Below are 21,331 nucleotides of genomic sequence, written 5' to 3' on the forward strand. Positions count from 1 at the left end.
AGCGGGAAGCCCTCCATGAGTATTTGGACAGAGAGGACCCTGCAAACAGTTGACCTGCTAGCCATACAGCAATTCCAGTGGTTTACTTGAGCATACTAAAGAGTCAGTACACAGTGGTAGTCAATAAGAAGAAGGGGTTTTATTTGGCTATTATATGCATTACAATCTAAATATAATGTATATAACATAATGTGTGTGTGTGTGTGTGTATATATATATATATATACATACATACACATATACACACATACATACATACATATATACATACTGTTAATTTGTTGGTTAATTTTATGTGTCAGTTTGACTGGGCCTTAAGTCAGATGCCAGGCTTTGAAGTTTTTGCTGTGCCATTATTTGGCGAATCTCTGTATCTGCCCTTGCATCGCAGTCTAGGAATTTCCCATTTAGACCCACCTGGGGTTTTTTGATGGGCTGTTAGACATATGTTCAGGGCCAAATGGCCACACAAGGTGAAGAGTTGTCAATACTACTTATTAGAGGAGAGTTTGGAGGGGATGGGAGATTGGGACCGTGTTCACAGAAAATACAATTAAGCAGGGCTATTACAACTGCCTCCCAGCGGGTCTCCTTAATATTAATACCAATCTCTTCTCATTGCAGCCCAATCACTGCAACATTGCTGCAGTGAGCTTTCTAAAAAGCAAATCTAATCTTAAGGGTCCTTCGACCTTGCTAGCCAGATGCAATTCCAGACGAAATTCAAAGCTCTTCACAGTATGGCCCCATCCCCATCACTCCGTTCTCACCTAGCCCTGCTCAGTGTACTCCCTAGTTTTCTATGACCTCCCAAGTGTCCACAGTGGGGGTTTCCATACAAGGAGTCTCTGAAACCCTTCCTAGGAGTCCAGAGACCTCCCGTTACAGATGGCTTCCACAGACTGTGACATTGATCAGTACATGGCAGAGCGCCTGACAATGGCTTGTTTTTGGTGAAGTCCTCAAAATGAAAAACACTATCTTTAGGTTATAAAGTGGCATTACATTTGGAGCGGATGTCTAGCATAGTAAAGCATCTTTAGACCTAAAGATATTCCTTTAGCAACAATTTTGAAAAAATAGAGGTCAAGTTTGAGTCTATTCATACAAGGACATGTTCGTTACCTATGAATTTAATTTTAATTTGGGAGGGTGAAGTGTAATTCAATTCAAATAAAAAAAAAATTTTAAATACCTTTAAAATATCTTCCCCCTTCACTTTATTTGAGAAGATGGATGGATTGAATATGTAATTGAAAGAAGGGGTTACTGGCTCACAGCTAGGAAAAGGCCTATACTTTCTGAGTCAGTTGCTTGGCAACAGAAAGCAGGACTCCAGAGGCTTCCCAGGCAACCCAAACCTTCCTACTGAAGCCTAACGCAGGCTGTGTGTCCAGATGCCTCCCTCTCATTTCTGCAGGCCCATGCCGCTTCCTTTAGGTCTTTCCTACAGTGTTACCTCCTAAGAGAAGCCTCCCTAGGCCACCTATATAAATTGCACTTCTTCCCCCAACTTCTGGCACTTTCTATCGCTCTTCTCATAATAAAAAATACTATACATTTTTCTTCACTTCCTGTTTTCCCCTCTAGAATGTAAGTTCCACGTGGGCAGGGATTTTGGTCTTTTTTGATCACTGCTGTCCAGCGTCCACCACGTAGCAGGCATTCAATAAATACGACTGAGTAAAAACCTATTTACTCTTCCTAGAGCTGAATCCATCTCAGTGGAGCCTTTTCTAATTTTCCCCATGTATGTCTCTGCAGCACTCTGCCCTCCACAAAATTAACCTCATTGTTGATCTGACATTAAAGCTCACATCTTTCCTCTGGGATTTATTACTTTCAAAGTGTTTAGAGACGATAAGTATTTTGATAAAGATTCTGCACATGTATCCTAAAACTCAGTTACACATATATAAATTAAGAAAGATTTCACTGACAGCAGAAAATGTGGAAAAGACAGGACTTTAGCAAACTATCAGTTCAATGATTCGATAATGAGATCAGGATCTCAAATAAGTAACCACCCACCCACCTTCCCAACCCACCACCGAGTTTAGTTTTAGGCTGCATTAACAATGAATCAGGTTCCTCTGTGTTGACGGGGTCAAATCACAAATGGAGCGTTGTGATCAGTCCTGGCTTCACATTCAGGCATGTTCAGGAGAGGAGGCTGGAAACTACTATTTGAAAGAACTGGGAATATTTAGCTTGGGAAAGAGAACACTAGGGGACAAAACAGATGTCTTCAAATATTTAAAGTGCTGTCATATTGGTGAGAAATTTTCTTCTGCGTGGTCTTAAGGAAAGTTGGAAATTACAAGGAATTGCACTCAATTGTGGTCCAGTCTCTGAGGGTTCTGATGCAGCCTGGGTTTGGCGGGGATGCTGTGGAAGCGGCAGAGCTCGATGTGTAATTGCCGCCCTCTTGGCTGAACGGGTGGCTCCTGCTGTCCATTCTGCATTCGTCCCTGCTGTCCCCAGCCCTGCTTTATGTGGTGCTTGTTGCCACACAGCATCTTAGTTGTGCTCTTTGCTTACAGTGCCGGTGATTTTCATTATGCTTAAAAAACTGTTATTAGGTATTCCAATTCATTTGTTGAATTTCTATGCTGCTCGCAGTTGCAGGAAACGTGTGTGTGTGTGTGTGTGTGTGTGTGTGTGTGTGTGTGTATGCCTGGCATAGACAGAGATGAGTGTGTATCATGCACCCTCCTCACTTCCTTTCATTCTGGACCATAGTCAGATCCTTCTATCATCTTGGACACATACTTATGGCACATGGATGATTGTGGCCGATACAAAACACAAAGTCAAGTATAATGCTGGAGAAACGGGATCCAGCCTAACAGAGGAAGACTCAAGACAAGTAAATCTGGTGCTGCAAAGGGCATTTCCCCAAATCCATGCCATTCTTGCAGGAAAGACTGTAGGGTCTCTCTACAAGGGGGAAGCCCACCTCTCAAATACATATTTTCCATGTCTTTAGTCTCTCTTCCCTTCCTCCTGTCCCAATCTTTTGCCCCCAGCACACAGATTTATTGACTACTCATCAGGAGACCCACAGCAGTTTCCACCAGCCACTTAAGGGTGTGGATGGCTCTCAAATGCTTGGAGTTCTTTGATTCTTCTGCCCCCACCATATAAACAGCAAGTCCTTTTGCTACTGTCTACTTAGGATGTCTACAACCTGTTTTGTTCTCTTCTTCTCCTTGCACAAAGTAGGTGCTCAATAAAAATTTGTTATTATATAAACCCCAACAGCTACTTTCTTGGTTCAGGTCACCATCTCTGGCCTGGACTCCTGCAGTCTTTTTAAGTGGCCTTTCTTGCCTCTACTCTCTCTCTCTCTCTTTTAATCTTACAGGTACATTTATTCATGACACAAGGGAAATGGCCCTTCTACAGCATACAGCAATGTTCCACGTTCCCATCTAACAGAGCTTGCTGAAATTTACAGCCAGGCTGACATTCCACCTGATGTCACTCCAGGTAAAGCTGGTTAATGATGACCATGAGCAGGTGCAGGACTTGAAGCTCTCAAAGCTTTACTTGTATCAGCACCCCTGATTTTTGTAAATGGTGAAGCCCATCAACCCCATCCCTACCCAGATCTCCTGGCAAACCTGGGTGTCATAGGGCTTCATGGGGATGCAAACATGTTTGATGAGGCTTTGAAGCATCTCACTGCACAATGAATGACTTAGGAGGGTTTCCTGCCTTTAGTCTTGCTCCTCTTTCAGCCATTTCTCCACAATGCCAGCCAGAAGGATCTTCTTAATAGGCTAACTTGAACATTTCACTTCCATGCTAAAACTCATCCATGGCACTCAGGATAAAGTCCAAAGTCCTTCTCATGGCAACCAAGACCCTTCATGACCTATCCACTTTTTCTCTCAGTCGTCCCCAACCCTTTACTGTCTGGTCACAGCCTGAGAGGCTCTTCATCTTCCCATCTTTGTGCCAGACAGCCTTCTGCGGTTAAAGTGCCTTCTCCAGGGCTTGCCAACACCTGGGGAAAAGCCCTCCTGGTGTGTCTCCATGGACTCTGTTCTTGTTCCTTTAATGGCACTTGTTAGACTGTAACCTCCTTGAGGTGAAAAGCCCATCACATTAGTTTCAGTCTGGCCAACGGCAGGCTCACTAAATGTCTGCAGAGCATGAACGAGTTCAGCGGGTTTATGCCCATTTCATGGGGCTTCATGGGTCTTTCTTAAGGGAGGCAGCACAAATATGTGGAGTGGGCAGCAGAGGAAGAGTCAAGTAAACAGCAGTTTTGATTTCTTGCTCTGCCATTAACAAAACATATGACTTTAGAGGAGGGCAGGATGGATAATGAAAATGCTAAAAGTCCCCTCAACTAGGACACAGAATAACATTTTAAATTTCTTTTTATTTTTGCTTTTGTAACATACTATTATCATATGTATAATTTCTTGATCAAGGTCCACTTATTCAGTTTCACTTGGATGAAGCAGCTACCTTTTCAGTAATAGATAATGCTTTAGTTATAATAATTAACATTACTTTTAGAAAAATGTAGTCTTGTGTTATTGATGTGCAACCTATAGTCTTTGGCAGCTTTTAAAGTAAATAAGATTATATTTAAAAATATGAAATACATAAGAAACAAACCAGCAATGTAATGCCCCAATTAATCCTGAAAATTTATTATTTGGGAGAATATCAGATATTGATCTTTGTTTTACAGCTCATGATAATAATCAGAAAATATACATTTTGAAGTGAAAGTCAAAAGAAAATAATAATTACATATAATACAGATTACAGATATTTGTACATAAGCAAAGCAGTACTAAAAGCATATTTCTGTGTCCACAATTAGTGAACGTGGCAATTTTCTGTTTAAAGCTGCAGCAACTCAAATCCTCCTTGGGTCAATAAAGAGAGACAGATTGAGAAATATATTTAGGGCTATCACCATGTCTGGCTTTAAACCTATTTTTTAATCTTTCCCTTCCCCCCATATATATGCATATACTTTATTGCCTTTATATTTCTGCTGGTTTAATATAATTAGTATACTAAATAGTTATCTGCATTTATTTGGTTTCTAAAAATATATAAAATGCATTGGAATAGAGCTCCTGCAGCTTTCAAGCAGTCACTGTCCTGGCATTGAAAGCTTATTATGGAAATGTAAAGCAGCAATACTGAATAAATAGTGATTGTTTTGTCTTCTCCATACAGCTGATGGCCTTCACCCAGAACTTAAAAATACTGTAGCAAATAGTATAAACATGCAATTAAAAAAATGGACATAATATAAAAGTAATACTTATGAGCTAAATTTTATACAATACAGACTAAATAAAGACAACTTTAGAAGGTGGAAGAGGGATGTGAACACAGCATTGTTATTTACATATAAATTAAGGCCCAATTTTCAAAGGCAATGCACATAGGGAACTGTCCACGCCCTCTGCACACCTGAAATCAAGAGTTTTTGCCTTTTCCATATTATTTCCTCAATCCATTATTATAGTTCTAATTTGGAAATATGTTCATAGAAATGGTTTTAATGAATTTCTTTTCTCAAAGGACTGTTTTGCTCTTATCCACAAAGAAAATTTTCTTTTAATACAGGTAAAAATTTTATTTATTCTCTGGAAGCAGGTGCTTATTTGCTCTTCTTCACTGTTAAAATTCGCACTTCACACCATAAATTCTGTATTTTTTATAGCATCAATCTTATTTTAGCTTGAGTTTATGATGAATTTGAACTATGGGAATTAATGACTAGTTTAGTGATAACTGTGGGAATTAAATGGTTAACTCCTATTAATACCAGCCGAAGTCTCACATATAAATTCCCTGTGCATCAAGACAAAAAACAAATGCTAACAAACCAAAATGTCTCATAAGAACAACAAAAGGACTGAGGCAACCCATTACAGATCATTCTCTGAGGTGACAGATACTCAAAGGTTCAAATATAGTAATGCTATTTCAGATTATCACTTGGTTAAAAAAAATAATCTTTTAATGTATTTAATACTTGTAGAAAATCACAATAAAACAACTTGCAGTATTATATATATATAAACCTTGTCATCCAATTCAGTATTTAGAACCTGAATATTTTCCCAGATGCAAAATTTTATATTTGGTATTTTTGTATACCATTGTCACCACCCGCCCCACCGCCCCAAAAGGTATCCAAAGATGTGGCACTTAATCTAACTCATTTGTATTCACAATGGATAAAAATGACTAAAACATTTTTAAGATGTTCTAGAGAAATGAGTTTTCTTCACCCTATTTTATAAAAAGCCTTAGAAAACATTTCTTAGAGGTGTGCTTCCAGAAGTAATATAACTGATTAAAAAGTACAGCTGTTCAATGTATTCATCAAATTCACACTTATATACTCTTCTTATCTAGGAAATGGTATTTCTATCTGTAATTAGGTCCGTAAAGATTATTTGGCAGCTTGAACATTTGGATAAAGTTGTCAGAGAAGTTACTATCTATGATACTGGGCCGGGGGAACCCAACACTGCTACGAGTTGGAAGGATGCTGCCAGTCTCTCTTTAGAGTTATTAGGTTAATGCTAAGAGTAATTTACAACGATTAATTTGGATATTGACTTACATTTCTCATGGCATGCCAAGGCATCTTCGCAATTTATAGTTGCAAAGTTTAATATAGCTTTAGTTTAACATTTTGATTCAAATAGAAGGTGATCATTTTACAAAAAGTGTTTTTCTTTGTGAATAAGATCACAATTTCTCTGAACAACAATAAAAAAATGACTCTTAGTATAGGATGGAACCCTTTAAAAATAAGGCATATATCAGGCATACATAAATCATTATCATAAAATCTACAAATTATTTTGAGTTTTTAAAATTCTAATTTTTAATTACACGTAGATATGAAATGACTATTATAAATTGAGAGCAAATGTGTACAGGTTGCGGTTATTTAGGTAAGAATCATTTATTTCTCAAGTTATTTGTAAAATAGTATAATGGCAAGGTCAACTCAATAACTCCAAGAACCCAAAGAAAATAATATCTTTAGTTGAGATCTGCCATTTAGCTGGACTAGAAAAGGCAACTCTGCATTATTACTTTCAGTCCTCTAGAAGCTTCTATGTATTTTCATAGCCATTCTTAAAATTTTTCATTGGAGACCTAAATATAGCAGCATTATTAGCATTCTTTAGACCAAAAATAAGTCAAATGTTTTAAAACATTCAAAGTTGCCCTCATGCATAAGATATAACTTACATCTTTTTATTGTTACCATTGCATGAATATACTAATCCACTGTTACTTTGTTGCATGTAAATAATACAGAGAATGTATTCTCCTCAGAATTAAAAACTTTAAATTTCAGATTAAGGTCTTAATTATGTTGTACCAAATTTTGATCAGAGGGAACGTAAAAATGACTAAGAAGTATCTGATCACTCTGTCCAGATATTACCTGTGAATCTTAGTTAGATCAGTACTCATGGGAGGGGTGCTGACTCATTTTTGGTTTTATAAAGAAGAAAATACATGTACAAATGGAGATTAATGTCCTGTAAAAGTCAAGCTCAAAAATGAAAACAAACACCGAGTTTAACTTTATTTCCTTGGTAAAAAGTACCTAACTCCAATCCACTTTCTCTCTACCTAAGTGATTGGAGAAACTGCAATAGTTCATAACGTACAGAGTAACTTATGTGCAAGCAATACCTTACTCAGGTACCTCACACCAAAAGACCATACCTACGAAGTGGGTTATTTAAAAAATATGCCACTTAAAGCGACCTTCCTGAAGTAGACTGCCCTGATCCTCAGGTATCTTTAACTTATGTATTATGGCAACTCTGAGGATCCATGAGAGTAACATGATAAGGCAGGGCGGAAACACAACACATCATGTGTCAGGAAACCCCATGCCTGTTTGGAGAGATATAGTCAACAATCACATCTTTGTTCAGCAGTGTCTGAGGGACTGCAAACCTTTTAACATACAATTTACCTCATGAAAATATTTCTGTTCTGATATGTGGTCATTCATATACTGGGAATATTGTAAAGAAAAGATTAAACTCCAGATTAATTAGAAAACCTGAATTACTTCACCTAATTAAGCAATGGCTATGTATGATGGGGTCACAAAATAAATGCAAGTGGGTTCTTGTGGAGTTAGTTTTGATGGTGAAGCACCCTATGTTGCATGTGTAGCTATAAATCAGTAATATATGGGTGGAGTCTGGCAACGTGCGCACAAAGTTATAATCACACAATACACAATGTAATTCAGTCACAGGATAAGTAGTAATAAAAATATTAAAACATCAGCATTCACACATTAACTGATTACATGGAATAAATTAAACTAAGCCAGTCACATATTCCTCTTCACTCTTAAGTCACGATTTTATTTATGTAGACACACAGTATAATACTTTCCTAATGCTCTCAAAATGCTACAAATAAAAATGAAGGCTTTGCATTACAGCTGCTAGATAAAAACGTCAACACTGTTGATGTGTGAAAACACAGTTTCTTTGTTCTTTAGCATCAGTGCACAGGGTATGGCTCCAAGTGGTATGCAATTTAGGACAGAAAAAAAGATACAGTGGCTTGTGAAATATATCCTCTGTTCATCATTGGCACAAATCAAAGAAAAGATTTTCACTGTTGTTGGTACCTTTATTGGTCTCTCCCCTAAAGACACAGAACGTTATACATATATGCCTTCAGGGTTAAAACCAGATGAGATAGGATTCTGTAGAATACGAAGATTACTGGGGAGCTGCCGAGATGAGCCAGGCCGCTTCAGGGACCCCGACTGGAAAGGTGCCTCTAAATAGGAAACCAAGAAAAGTCATTGGATGTACTCCACTTGATGTACTTAGCAATATGAAAAACAGTAAGTTTCTCTGCCTTAAAGAATCAAAGAACATGTAACAATCACAATCCCCTGTGGTCCTGGGGCGAGGGGAGAAAGCTTACTCTGCTTGACTCTCTCTCTGAGTCATTAAACCAAGTTTTCAGTGATTTGCATGTTAATGATCTTTTTATGAAGGTGAGCATTTTGCTTCTTTTTCTTGGTTGTTCAGACTATATGCATATACAGATCTAGAAGTGTCTTTTACATATTAGCAGAAATTAATTTTAGGAGAAGAAGGGGCATGAGGAACAGGGAGAAGCTAGAACTCAAATAGAGTATGACTCATACAGACTTCAGGAAAATGATATACAATTTGGTGATTTCATGCTCATTTAAGTAAAGAAAAAAACCTAAATATTATTGATTTTCCCCAGAAATAGTAAGTACATCAAAAATATTTTTATAGTGGCCCAAGAATTAGCTTTGGATGGTAGGATAATAGTTTTACTGAATGCAAGACGTTTATTCCAAGTTAACTAGTGAGAATAAAGTAAAAACAAAGAAACAAAAAACAAAAGCAGATTTCTCAACATCTTACCCCTTTCTATGTCTGCATGTGAGGCCTCCACTTCAGTGGGCTCTGCTGGCAGAACGGTAACTTTTGTCCCTGTCTGCTGGATAAACTGCTGGAGGTTGACTTGCCGCAGCTCTTTAGTCAACTGCTCCAGCTCTTGTTCTTTGTCCTAGATCGAAGTTAAAATTATTTTTTTTTAATTTGAGGATTCAATATTGGCCAGTTAAAAGACAAGAAGATACCCTGGAGACAGTCCATCTGCTACCGGGTCTGAATATGGGATACTTGCTTTCACAAGAGTACATTTAACAAATCTGGCTTCTATCGATACAAGGGGCTGAGGATGTCACTTTCTCTCCATGGCACGGACCAAACAATAAGCAAATAAAGGATGACAGCTGCCTCAGTCTGGCCTCTTACATATGATGCTTTCCTCTGTTAGCAATACACTATGCACCTGATGAAATCAATATATGCCTATGAACTTTCATCAATAAAATACTGGTTTCCATCCCAGCCCATGTTCACAGTGCTCGTGCTAAGTGGGTCACAATTCAATTTCCCTAGTGTCCACTTCAAAGTTGACTGTAAAATGAATAGTCATTTGGTCCATGAGAGTCAGAGTTCGTGTTTTTTTGTAAACTGTTTATGTTCTCATGAGATCCGTTACTGAGATTTACATTATAGAACAAGGAAAGCAAGATTCCCACAAGATTTTCACTATGAGGTTTTTAAATCCTTGACGAAGACAGTTCTGAGAACTGGAGAGCCCTAAAGAGAGGAGATTAACTTTGGACAGCTAGAAAGGTCCAAAATCAAGGAGAGGCAGGCAGTCTACGGTTTAAAGGACTTTCTCCTCTTTCTCTCCTTTCCTGCACCATAAGGACAAGTGGCAAGGCCCCACCCAGGCTGGGTGTGTCTGAAGGATTTGGTAGGGGCAGGGGAGAGGCTGTAGGAAAGAGTGGTTGTTTCATTCACTTTGAGGGGCGGGGGGGGTACTTGGAGATATATTACTAGTTTGACTATTAGATACCTTTCAACAGATAGTGGGATTTACTCATACTGATTATCATAAATTAGTGTTTCCTATAATATCAAAGGCAACACAATTTCCAATTGTACCCTTAAGTGTCAAAATGAATCCAAACAGTAAAATACTAACAAATCACAGGTTAACAACCTTTTACTGCATGAGAAATTCCTGATTTTCAAACTCTGGGAGGCAGTTTTACCTTTCATTACAGTTAATGACAGAGAAATCACATAGGTTCTTCCTAAAACCTCAGCTTTCTGTTTCACAACTGTTCATATTCTAAAGCAGCTCTTCTCAAACTTCAGTGTGCACAGGTACTATATGGAGATATTGTTATAATCTAGATTGTGAATTTCTAATGAGTGTGACCTGGAGCCACGTGGGTTGCACTTTGAATAGCAGTTTCTAAACCAGCACTGTCCAATAAAGTAGCCACTAGATTACTGAGCACTTGAAATGTGACCAGCTGTGACTAAAAACAGAATTTTAAATTTACTTAATATTTTTAAACAGCTTTATTGAATATCATATAATTTTAATTATATTTAAGTAGCCATATCAATTGTGTATCTTTCTCATGTCATCTGTTAGGGACGGGTACCTCTTGCACTCTAATAACGTCACCACATTGTCTTTTCATGAGTGAGTACCCAAGAAATGTAGGTTGATTGCTCAGGGTCTAAGAGGAAAAATATACATGTTCTTGTACGTGAACGAGCGAGTGGGAAAATTGGAGGAACTTTGTGCTCCTCTCCCTAGGAAGGCAGAGGAGGGTAAACCTGGAGAGGGGAGAAAGAAAGGGGACTATTTACATCTCAGGAAAGAAGATGGGGTTAGCAACAATGGAGAAGTGACAGATAAGCAGCCAACTAGCCACACAATCCTTGGTAAACCAATCCTTGGTAATCTCTTTCAGTTTTGGTTTCTCTATCTCTAAAAGGAGAAGGTCAGATTCACTATCTCATCATTAGTGTCCATTCCAGCTCTGAGATTCTGTTCTCCTATATCCAATTACCTAATGCTGCAATTGCCACAGTACCAGAGCACCTTCGCTGGAACAAGGATCAGTGTGGCTTTAGCTCTCGTCTTTGTCCTGGTTTCACATCTAAGCTTTATTGTAAGTCACAAGAATTCTAAAAAAGTTATAAACTAAGGTAGGTTTCTGGCTTTAAATGTAAGACAAAATGGACAATCATTAAAGAAGATGTCAAGAACATATTGATTCCTTTAAACAGATGAAACAGTATAAAAATGTTCTTACCTGTAATCGTTTGGTTGCTTGTCCAAGAGATCGTTCCACAGCTTTAATACCGTTTTCCAGCCTCAGACTCTGCTGGCCTTGAATGTCAATTTCCCCTCTGACCTTACCAATCTTTCCTTTAACCTCTTCTTCATTGACTTGTGCCTCCTGGACTTCCCGTTGCAATTTTTCTGCTTCAAGACCGTTTTCCATAGTCTGGATCTGAGCCAAATAGCCCTTTAATTTGCTCTCACATTCTGTTATTTTCTGCCTTATTTCTTGAAGTTGATCCTTTAGCTGTTTTTCATTTTCCTGTTCAATTTGTAATTCATTTTCCCAAAATTCTTCCTCTTCAATTTCTACATCATTTCTTTTGATCTTTTGCTCCAGGCGGACAATTTCCTCTTCAAGGTTAGAATTGTATTTTTGCTCCCAAAATCGTATTTCTATTTCATTTGATTCTAGCTCTTTCTCAATGGATTGAAGCTTCTCTGTCTGTAAACGGATCAGCTTTTTTAACTCATCTGCTGTTGTTTTGCAGTTAGTCAGCACCTTTTGCTTAAATTCCGTTTCTTTACCTTTTCCAAAAATTTCCATTAATCCTTTGGCACCTCCTGTAAATGTCAATGATTTTCTTTTAGGTTCTCTCCTTTTGATTGACTTGTCAATCTGAGGCCTCAGTTTAGCCAAGGGGGGCAAACTTTGCCTGTATAAAGTTCTTTCAGGAATTCGAGCCACACTATCTGAAGTGGGTCGCTCACTGAGAGATGGCCCCGTTCGACGTAAAATAAGTTGCACATCACTAGCATACTGCCCCCATTTGTTTAAGGATATGATAGGATTTTCATGAGGTGCCAAATGTCTTTCAGTATCTCTCCATTTTTCTATTAGAGTGTACCTTCCAGTTCGACCTAGATTAAAAAAGATAAGAATAAACTTCAAAATGGGACATGCAATAGCTAAAATAATGAGAGGATGCTACTTGATAACTGTGTCTTCTTGATTAACATAAAGGTCCAGTCCATGCTGCCTTTGAAACTTTCACTTGAAGATACTGATCTACTTAAGATATGCAACAGCATAAAATTATAGGATGTGAACTGCATACTCTTCAGACTTACTTAGAAATTCAACTTAATACGTTCAACCTCAGTGAGAACCTTCCACTATTGTCAAACACCTGATTGCCTAGACCTTCCTGTTTGGGGCAACACCTTCAGCTGAAACAAAGGAGGACAATACCATGTGAGGGCCTGGCCCCCGGAACTAGGGAGGACTTCAGAACCTGATAAGCTTCCACTCTGTAAATCAGAGGCTTTCTTTTGCACATCAGGACTTGGGAAGGCTGGAGGCCCATTTCTCCACCTGAAGCGAGTGGAGAACCTGCTTTTCAGCTAATAAACAACTGGACAGGTCTTTCCTCTGTCTCCCCAGGAGGGCTTGGCAAACTGAGTTCACACAGCCGGTAACTTCCTGCACACCTGTGGCAAATTAAAAAATCACCTCAATGAAAACAACCCTTCCAAACAATTTCATATAAAAAGGGGCCTGAAGAGTAGTCTTGCTCAGTTTTGGTAATAGCTACGAAGATTCTTCTAAGAAATTTAAAAGGCAAAAGTGATATTAAAAAAAGAATAAAATCACATTTAAATAAAAAAAATATATACTGAACCTAACTAGTAATTAAAGAAGATCAAGTTTTAGAAGACAATATAATGAATGCCATTAGCTTGAACATACGTCCGAAATATTTCCACTTAAGGTGCGTAGGTCACATGGATTATATTAATTTTGTTAAAAAGTGTCATTTAGACACCTGAAACTAATATAAGGTTATATGTCAATTATATCTCAAAAAGAAGTGTCCATTAGTAGTTAATATTATTATTGGGTTGTTGGAAAAGTCATGATGCATTTTTGCAGCGAAAAACAGAAAAAAATACGTCATGACTTTTCCGACAGCCCAATATAAAGAAAAAAAAAAACTTACCCTGCCATCTAGCAATGATATTTGCATATACACTACTGATTTATCTTCCCTGCCTTCTTTTTTAATTTCATGAGCTTCTGAACCAATAGTATTATTTTTTCAATTTCTGTGTCATTAAATGGAGATGTGAATATGTAAATACAAACGCCCATGTAATTCAGAAAGCAAACAAAGAATGATATTGCTTTAAGCATATCATATGCAATGTTCGCCTTTAAGGAAATCTGAATCTTGGGCAAAGCTGAAAAGTTGAAGCTTTGGAGGCAAACTGACTGAAGTTTTAATCCCAGGTAAGTTACTTACTGGAAGTAGTATAACTTCATTTCTAAAATGGGGATAGTAGCAATACCTCACAGGTTATGCGAGTCAGAGTCAGGTGTAGTAAGTACCTACCACAATACCGTGGCTCACAGCAGGTATTCAGGATATGGTAGCCATTATTAATTTAAGACATTGTTATTCACATAACAAAAGGCTGACCAAAGACCTCCTTTAAATAGTGATGTGACATGACAATAAACTGACTTAAAAAACAAAAAACAAAAACCCTTAAGCAACTTTCAGCAACTCCCAACCATGTAAAGCTGGACAGAGTAGAAAGAACATAAGCTCTGGAGTTGGCATAGGGAATATAGTCGATGAAACTGTAATACCTATATATGATGTCAGAAGGGTAACAGATTGGAGGAGGGGGGTTATCACTTTGTGAGGGGTGTAAATGTCTAACTATTACATTGTTTTGTACACCTGAAACTAAAAAAAAAAGCCAAAGCTCTGGAGTCGGAAGGCCTGTGTTCAGATTTGCCTCTGCCATCTACTTACACAATTTGCATAAATTGTTAAATTTCCTTTAGCTTCAGTTTCCTCATCTATAGGGTGAGAGTATTTTCTTACCTGACAATGTTGTAAGAGTCAAGTGAGATGAAAAATATAAAGATGTTTTTTAAAATTGAAAAGTGCTATACAAATATTAGGTGTTATTATCAAAATACCTAGGCAAACAAAGAGAATGAGAAAGAAAGCCTTAGCACATTAGACTGGCTTCTTGGAATCTAATTAGTTTCTAATGATTTTCAGGTTAAAAATTACTGTAATCGCCCCAAGAAAAACCACATGACAAATCTGCTTCAAAGATCAAGCACTTAATGTCCTTGGCTCTGCTGCTTTTCAACCACTTTTAGGATCTCACTGCTGCTACCTGGATCTCTGTGTCCTCATCATAACATGAGGGGTTAGACTAGATTAGTAGAGCCTTCTCTAATGCCATCGGGCCAAAGAAGCATCTTTTAACAAGAAAACTGCATCATTATATTATACAAGCTAAATTAAAAAGTGTAAAGGCCCTAATTTAGATATAATTAAATATAAAGCTGATTTTTCCAGTACTGCTACCCTCTGAGAATGTCTTGGTAGAAGAATATTTAGAATTGCTTTTACTGCCAGTTTTCCCTTTTTGTTAAGTAATGCACATTTAGTGCAATTAGGCAAAAAGAAAAAAAAAATCCATCCAGCAATATAAAAAAGCCTTTTTTATTTTATTTTTTTTATTAGTTTCAGGTGTACAAAAACAACATAATGATTAGACATTTATGCCCCTTACAAAGTGACAACCCCAACAAGTCAATTACCCATCTGACACTGTACATAGTTATTACAATGCCATTGACTATATTCCCTATGCTGTACTTCACATCCTGTGACTATACACACACACACACACACACACACACACACACACACACACACACACACACACATTTAATTACAGTTGACATTCAATATTATTTTATGTTAGTTTCAGGTGTACAGCACAGTGCTTAGTCATTTATATAATCTATGAAGTGATCCCCTTGATAAGTTCAGTACCCACCTGTCACCCTACATAGTCTTTACAACATTATTGATTATATTCCCTATACTGTATTTCACATCCCCAGGACTATTTTGTGACTACCAATTTGTACTTTCTAATCCCTTTCTTTCTCACCTATCCCCCAATCCCCCTTCCATCTAGCAACCATCAGTTTGTTCTCTGTATCTATTAGTCTATTTATGTTTTGTTTTGCTGATTTATTCTGTTCTTTAGATTACACATATAAGTGAGATCATATGGTATTTGTCTTTCTCGGTCTGACTTATTTCACTTAGCATAATACCATCTAGGTAAACCCATGTTGTTGCAAATGGTAAGATATCATTTTTATGATTGAGTAATACTCCACTGTGTATATATACCACAATTTCTTTAACCAGTGGTCTATTGATGGGCATTTCGGTTGTTTCCATATCTTGGCTATTGTGAATAGCGCTGCAATAAACATAGGGGTGCATACATTTTTTCGAATTAGTGTTTTGAATTTCTTTGGATAAATACCCAGGGGTGGAACTGCTGGATCATAAGGTAGTTCTATTTTTAAGTTTTTGAGGAAACTCCATACTGTTTCCCATAGTGGCTACACCAATTTGCAATTCTACCAACAGTGCACAAAGGTTCTCTTTTCTCCACATCCTCGCCAGCACTTGTTGTTTGTTGATTTATTGATGATAGTCATTCTGACCAGGGTAAGCTGGTATGTCATTGTGGTTTTATTTGCATTTCTCTGATGATTAGTGATGTTGAGCATCTTTTCATATGTCTGTGAGCCATCTGTATATCCTCTTTGGATAAATGTCTATTCAGGTCCTCTGCCCATTTTTTAATTGGATTGTTTGTTTTTTTTTGGTGTTGAGTTGTATGAGTTTTTTTTTTTAATAAATTTTGGATATTAACCCCTTATTAGCTATGTCATTGGCAAATATCTTTTTCCATTCAGTAGGATGTCTTTTTTTGTTGATGGTTTTCTTTGCTGTGCAAAACCTTTTTAATTTTATGTAGTCACATTTGTTTATTTTTTCTTTTGTTTCCCTTGCCTGAGGAGATATATCAGTATTACTAAGGGTAATGTCTGAGAGTTTACTTCCTATATTTTCTTCTAGGAGTTTTATGGTTTCGGGTCTTAAGTTTTTAATCCATTTTGAGTTTATTCTTGTATATGGCATAAACGGTGGTCCAGTTTCAGTTTTTTGCATGTATCAGTCCAGTTTTCCCAGCAACATTTATTAAATAGACTGTCGTTACCCCAATGTTAATTCTTGCTTCCTTTGTCACAAATTAAATGACCATATATGGGCGGATTTAATTCTGGGCTCTCTATTCTGTCCCATTGATTTATGTGTCTGTTTTTTTGCCAGTACTATGCTGCTTTGACTGCCCTGGCCTTGTAGTATAATCCTGATATTAGGTAGAGTGATACCTCCAGCTTTGTTGTTATTTCTCTGGATTGCTGTGGCTATTTGGGGTCTTTAATGGTTCCTATAAATTTTAGTATTATTTGTTCTAGTTCTATGAAAAATACCATTAATATTTTGATAGGAATTGCACTGAATCTATATATTGCTTTGGGTAGTATGGACATTTTAACTATATTGATTTTTCCTATCCATGAGCAAGGTATATGTTTCCATTTATTTGTATCTTCTTTAATTTCTCTCTTCAATATCTTATAATTTTCTGAGTACAGGTCTTATACTTCCTTGATTAAATTTATTCCTATTTTATTTTATTTTTTGATGCAATTGTAAATGGGATTTTCTTAATTTCTCTTTCTGATAGTTGGTTATTGGTATGTAAAAATGCAATTGATTTCTCAATATTAATTTTGTATCCTGCTACTTTACTAAATTCACTTATCAGTTCTAATAGTTTGTTGGTAAAATCTTTGGGTTTCTCTCTATATAGTATCATGTCATCTGCAAATAATGACAATTTTATGTCTTCCTTTCCCATTTAGATGCCTTTTATTTCTTTCTCCAGTTTGGCTCCTGTGGCTAGAACTTCCAGTACTGTATTGAAAAAAAGTTGTGAAAATGGGCATCCCTGTATTGTTCCTGATCTTAAGGGGAACACTTTGAGCATTTTCCCACTGACTATGATATTAGCTATGGGTTTGTGATATATGGCTTTTATTATGTTGAGATATGTTCCCTCTTATTCCCACTCTGCTGAGTGTTTTTATCCTAAATGGATGCTCGATTCTGTCAAATGCTTTTTCTGCATATATTGATATGACCATACGATTTTTACTTTTCGTTTTGTTTATGTGGTATATCATGTTAACTGATTTGCAGATATTGAATCCACCTTGTATACCAGGAACAAATTTCACTTGATCGTGGTGTAAGATTTTTTTAATGTATTGATGAATTTGGTTTGCTAATATTTTGTTGAGGATTTCTGCATCTATGTTCATTAGGGATACCAGCCTATAGTTTTCTATTCCTGTAATGTCTTTGTCTGGTTTTGGGATCAGGAAATTGGGGCCTCATACAATGAGCTTGGGAACCTTCCCGCCTCCTAGATTGTTTGGAATAGTTTGAGAATAGGTGTTAATTCTGTTTTGAATGTTTGGTAAAATTCACCTGTGAAGCCATCTGGTCTAGGACTTTTGTTTGCTGGGAGCTTGTTGATTACTGATTCGATTTTGTTGGTAGTAATTGGTCTGTTCAGATTTTCTGTTTCTTCTTGATTCAGCCTTGGAAGGTTGTATGCTTCTAGAAAAGTATCCATTTCTTCCAGACTGTCAAATTTGTTGGCGTATAGTTGCTTGTGGTATTTTCTTATAATCCTCTGTATTTCTGTGGTGTCAGTTGCATTTCTCCTCTTTCATTTCTGATTTTATTTGTTTGGGTCCTCTCTCTTTTTTTCTTGATGAGTCTGGTTAAAGGTTTGTCAATTTTGTTTATCTTTTCAAAAAACCAGCTTTTGGTTTCACTGATCTTTTTTTTTTAGTCTCATTTATTTCCACTCTGATCTTTATTATTTCCTTCCTTGCACTCACTTTTGGCTTTGTTTGCTGTTCCTTTCCCAGTTCCCTTAGGTGTAAAGATAGACTGCTGATTTGAAATTTTTCTTGCTTCTTTAGGTAGGCTTGCATTGCTATGAATTTCCCTCTTAGGACTGCTTTTGCTGTGTCCCATAGATTTTCAGTTGTGTTTTCATTTTCATTTGTCTCAAGATATCTTTTTTTTTTTTTAAAGATTTTATTGGGGAATTGGGGGAGGAGAACAGTGCTGGGGAATCGAGAAAAGGGAACAGACAAGTTGCTGTCCTTCTGTTCTTCAGTCTAGCTGTGAAAGACGTTGTTTCGCTGGCCCATGTTGGTATTATTACTGCACTCTTCCTGGGTGAGGCAGATTGGTCGCCGGCCTCTGGACAGCTGCTCACAGTGGCTGCTGGCCGCTCACGCTGGCTGCCGGACACTTACGGTAGCTTATGGCAACCCACTGCAGACCACTGCAGCCTACGCTGTCGCCGGCGACTCACGGCATCCTAGCTCCAGGTTGAGCTGTTGTTCACCATCTTAGCTGTAGAGGGCAGTGTCACTGGCCCTCATGTGGGATCCAAACCGGGGCCCTGCTGCTCAAAGCTGGCATCCCAAGCCAACTCTTAACCAACGCACCACTCAGCTGGCCCTCAAGATATCTTTTGAGTTCCTCCTTGATCTCAGTTTTGACCCAGTAGCTATTTAGTAGCATGTTATTCAGCCTCCATGTGTTTGTGTGGTTTTCAGTTTTTTTCTTGTAATTGATTTCTAGTTTCATAGCATTGTGGTCGGAGAAGATGCGTGATATGATATCAATCTTGTTAAATTTACTGAGACTTGTTTTGTGGCCTTATATGTAGTCTATCTTGGAAAATGTACCATGTGTACTTGAAAAGAATGTGTGTTCTGATGCTTTGGCATGAAATGTTCTAAAAATATCAGTTAAATCCATGTGGTCTAATGTGTCATTTAAGGCCACTGTTTCCATGTTGATTTTCTGTCTGGAAGATCTGTCCATTGGTGTCAGTGGGATGTTGAAGTCCCCTACTACAATAGTGTTACTGTTGATCTCTGACTTTATGTCGGTCAATATTTGTTTTATACATTTAGGTGCTCCTATATTAGGTTCATAAAAGTTTACTAGGGTGATGTCCTCTTGTTGGAGTGATCCCTTTATTATTATTATGTAATGTCCTTTTTTGTCTCTTATTATAGTCTTCCTTTTAAAGTCTATTTTTTTCTGATGTAAGTATTGTTACTCCAGACTTTTTCTCATTTCCATTTGTGCAAAATACCTTTTCCTATCCCTTTATTTTTAGTATTTGTGTGTCTCTTGATCTGAGGTAGGTCTCTTGTAGACAGCATATGCATGGGTCTTGTTTTCTTATCTGCTTAGCTGCCCTGTGTCTTTTGATTGGAGCATTTAACCCATTTACATTTAAAGTGATTTTTGACAGGTATATAGTTATTATCATTTTATTATTCATATTTTTGATGTTTGTTTTCTCATTTCTTCTGCTTAAAAGAAGTCCTTTTAACATTTCTTGTAATACTGGCTTGGTGGTAATGAATTCCTTTAGCTTTTTATCTGGGAAGCTCTTTATCTTGCCTTCAATTTTAAACGATAGCCTTGATGATAGAGTAGTCTTGGTTGTGGGCCCTTGTTTTTCGTCACTTTGAATATTTCCTGCCATTCCCTTCTGGCCTGCAAAGTTTCTGTTGAGAAATCAGCTGATAGTCTTATGGGAGCTCCCTTGTAAGTAACTATTTGTCTTTCTCAGGCTGCTTTTAAGATTCTCTCTTTGTCTTTCACCTCTGCCATCTTAATTATGATGTGTCATGGTGTGGGCGTATTTGGGATCATCTTGTTTGGGACTCTGTGCAACCTGAGCTTGTATGTCTATTTCCTCCGCCAGGTTAGAAAAGTTTTCAGTCATTATTTCTTCAAATAGCTTCTTGATCCCTTGCTCCCCCTCTTCTCCGTCTGGTACTACTGTGATGCAAATGTTGTTACGCTTGATGTTTTCCCATAGGTCCCTTAAACTATCTTAATTTTTTAAAATTCTTTTTTTCTTTTTGTTGTTCCTATTGGGTGTTTTCTACTACCTTGTCTTCTAAATTGCTGATTCGATCCTCTGCTTCATCTAATCTGCTGTTGATTCCTTTTAACGTATACTTCATTTCAGTTATTGTATTCTTCTGTGTTTTTTTTAATGGTTTCTATGTCCTTCTTTATGCTTGCAATCTCTTTCATAAAATTCTCATGATTAAAGCCTTTTTGAAAGGTAAATGAATTAATGGCTTTGGTTTTATTATAGGACTTGGGTTTTAGATAATTTATGTAAGAATTAAATTCCATTATCATTGCTTTTTTATACCTATACTTGGCAAGGCCCTACAGATCCTGCCTCTTTAATTTAGATAGATTCTAACTCTCATACAAAACTCCTTTCTTGAATCAGACTACTTGTTTGAATTCCAGTACCCTCCTTACTAGCTATACAAGCTTCGGCAAGTTATTTTACATCTCTGTGCCTCATCCTGATCATCTGGAGTGATAATAATTAGTACCTTCCTCATATGATCCTTGTGAGGATTAAAAATGATGTAAAAAATTCAATTCAAAATCCAGTCAATGAAAAATGAAACCTTTAAAAAATGAATGGTTATGAAGAGTTAAATCTTTTTTTTTTAAGGTCATCTATATTCACATAAAAAGTGCTGTGTATGCTGTTTACTTCTAGTAAGTAGGATCATGAGTGATTCTTTTACCTT

The 21,331-nt window shown here is 37.2% G+C and overlaps 1 protein-coding gene and 1 pseudogene across 3 annotated transcripts in view; both read right to left on the reverse strand.

Annotated features, from left to right (window-relative positions):
- Positions 1 to 3,453: 3,453 nt before the first annotated feature.
- On the reverse strand, positions 3,454 to 3,993 carry LOC109372318 (6.8 kDa mitochondrial proteolipid pseudogene; annotated as a pseudogene).
- A 650-nt stretch (positions 3,994 to 4,643) lies between these two features.
- Positions 4,644 to 21,331, reverse strand: part of RASSF8 (Ras association domain family member 8) — a 103,793-nt gene continuing 87,105 nt past the window's right edge. For all 3 annotated transcript variants that reach the window (XM_019625403.1, XM_019625400.1, XM_019625401.1), the window contains 3 exons: positions 11,726 to 12,615; positions 9,456 to 9,600; positions 4,644 to 8,829 (listed from right to left, as the gene is read on the reverse strand). In XM_019625403.1, coding sequence (XP_019480948.1) covers positions 8,708 to 8,829; positions 9,456 to 9,600; positions 11,726 to 12,615 — 1,157 coding nt within the window. In that variant the 3' untranslated portion in view covers positions 4,644 to 8,707. The remainder of the gene's footprint in view (positions 8,830 to 9,455; positions 9,601 to 11,725; positions 12,616 to 21,331) is intronic.

Source organism: Hipposideros armiger, unplaced genomic scaffold, assembly GCF_001890085.2.
Source record: "Hipposideros armiger isolate ML-2016 unplaced genomic scaffold, ASM189008v1 scaffold_624, whole genome shotgun sequence".
NCBI classification, from domain to species: domain Eukaryota; kingdom Metazoa; phylum Chordata; class Mammalia; order Chiroptera; family Hipposideridae; genus Hipposideros; species Hipposideros armiger.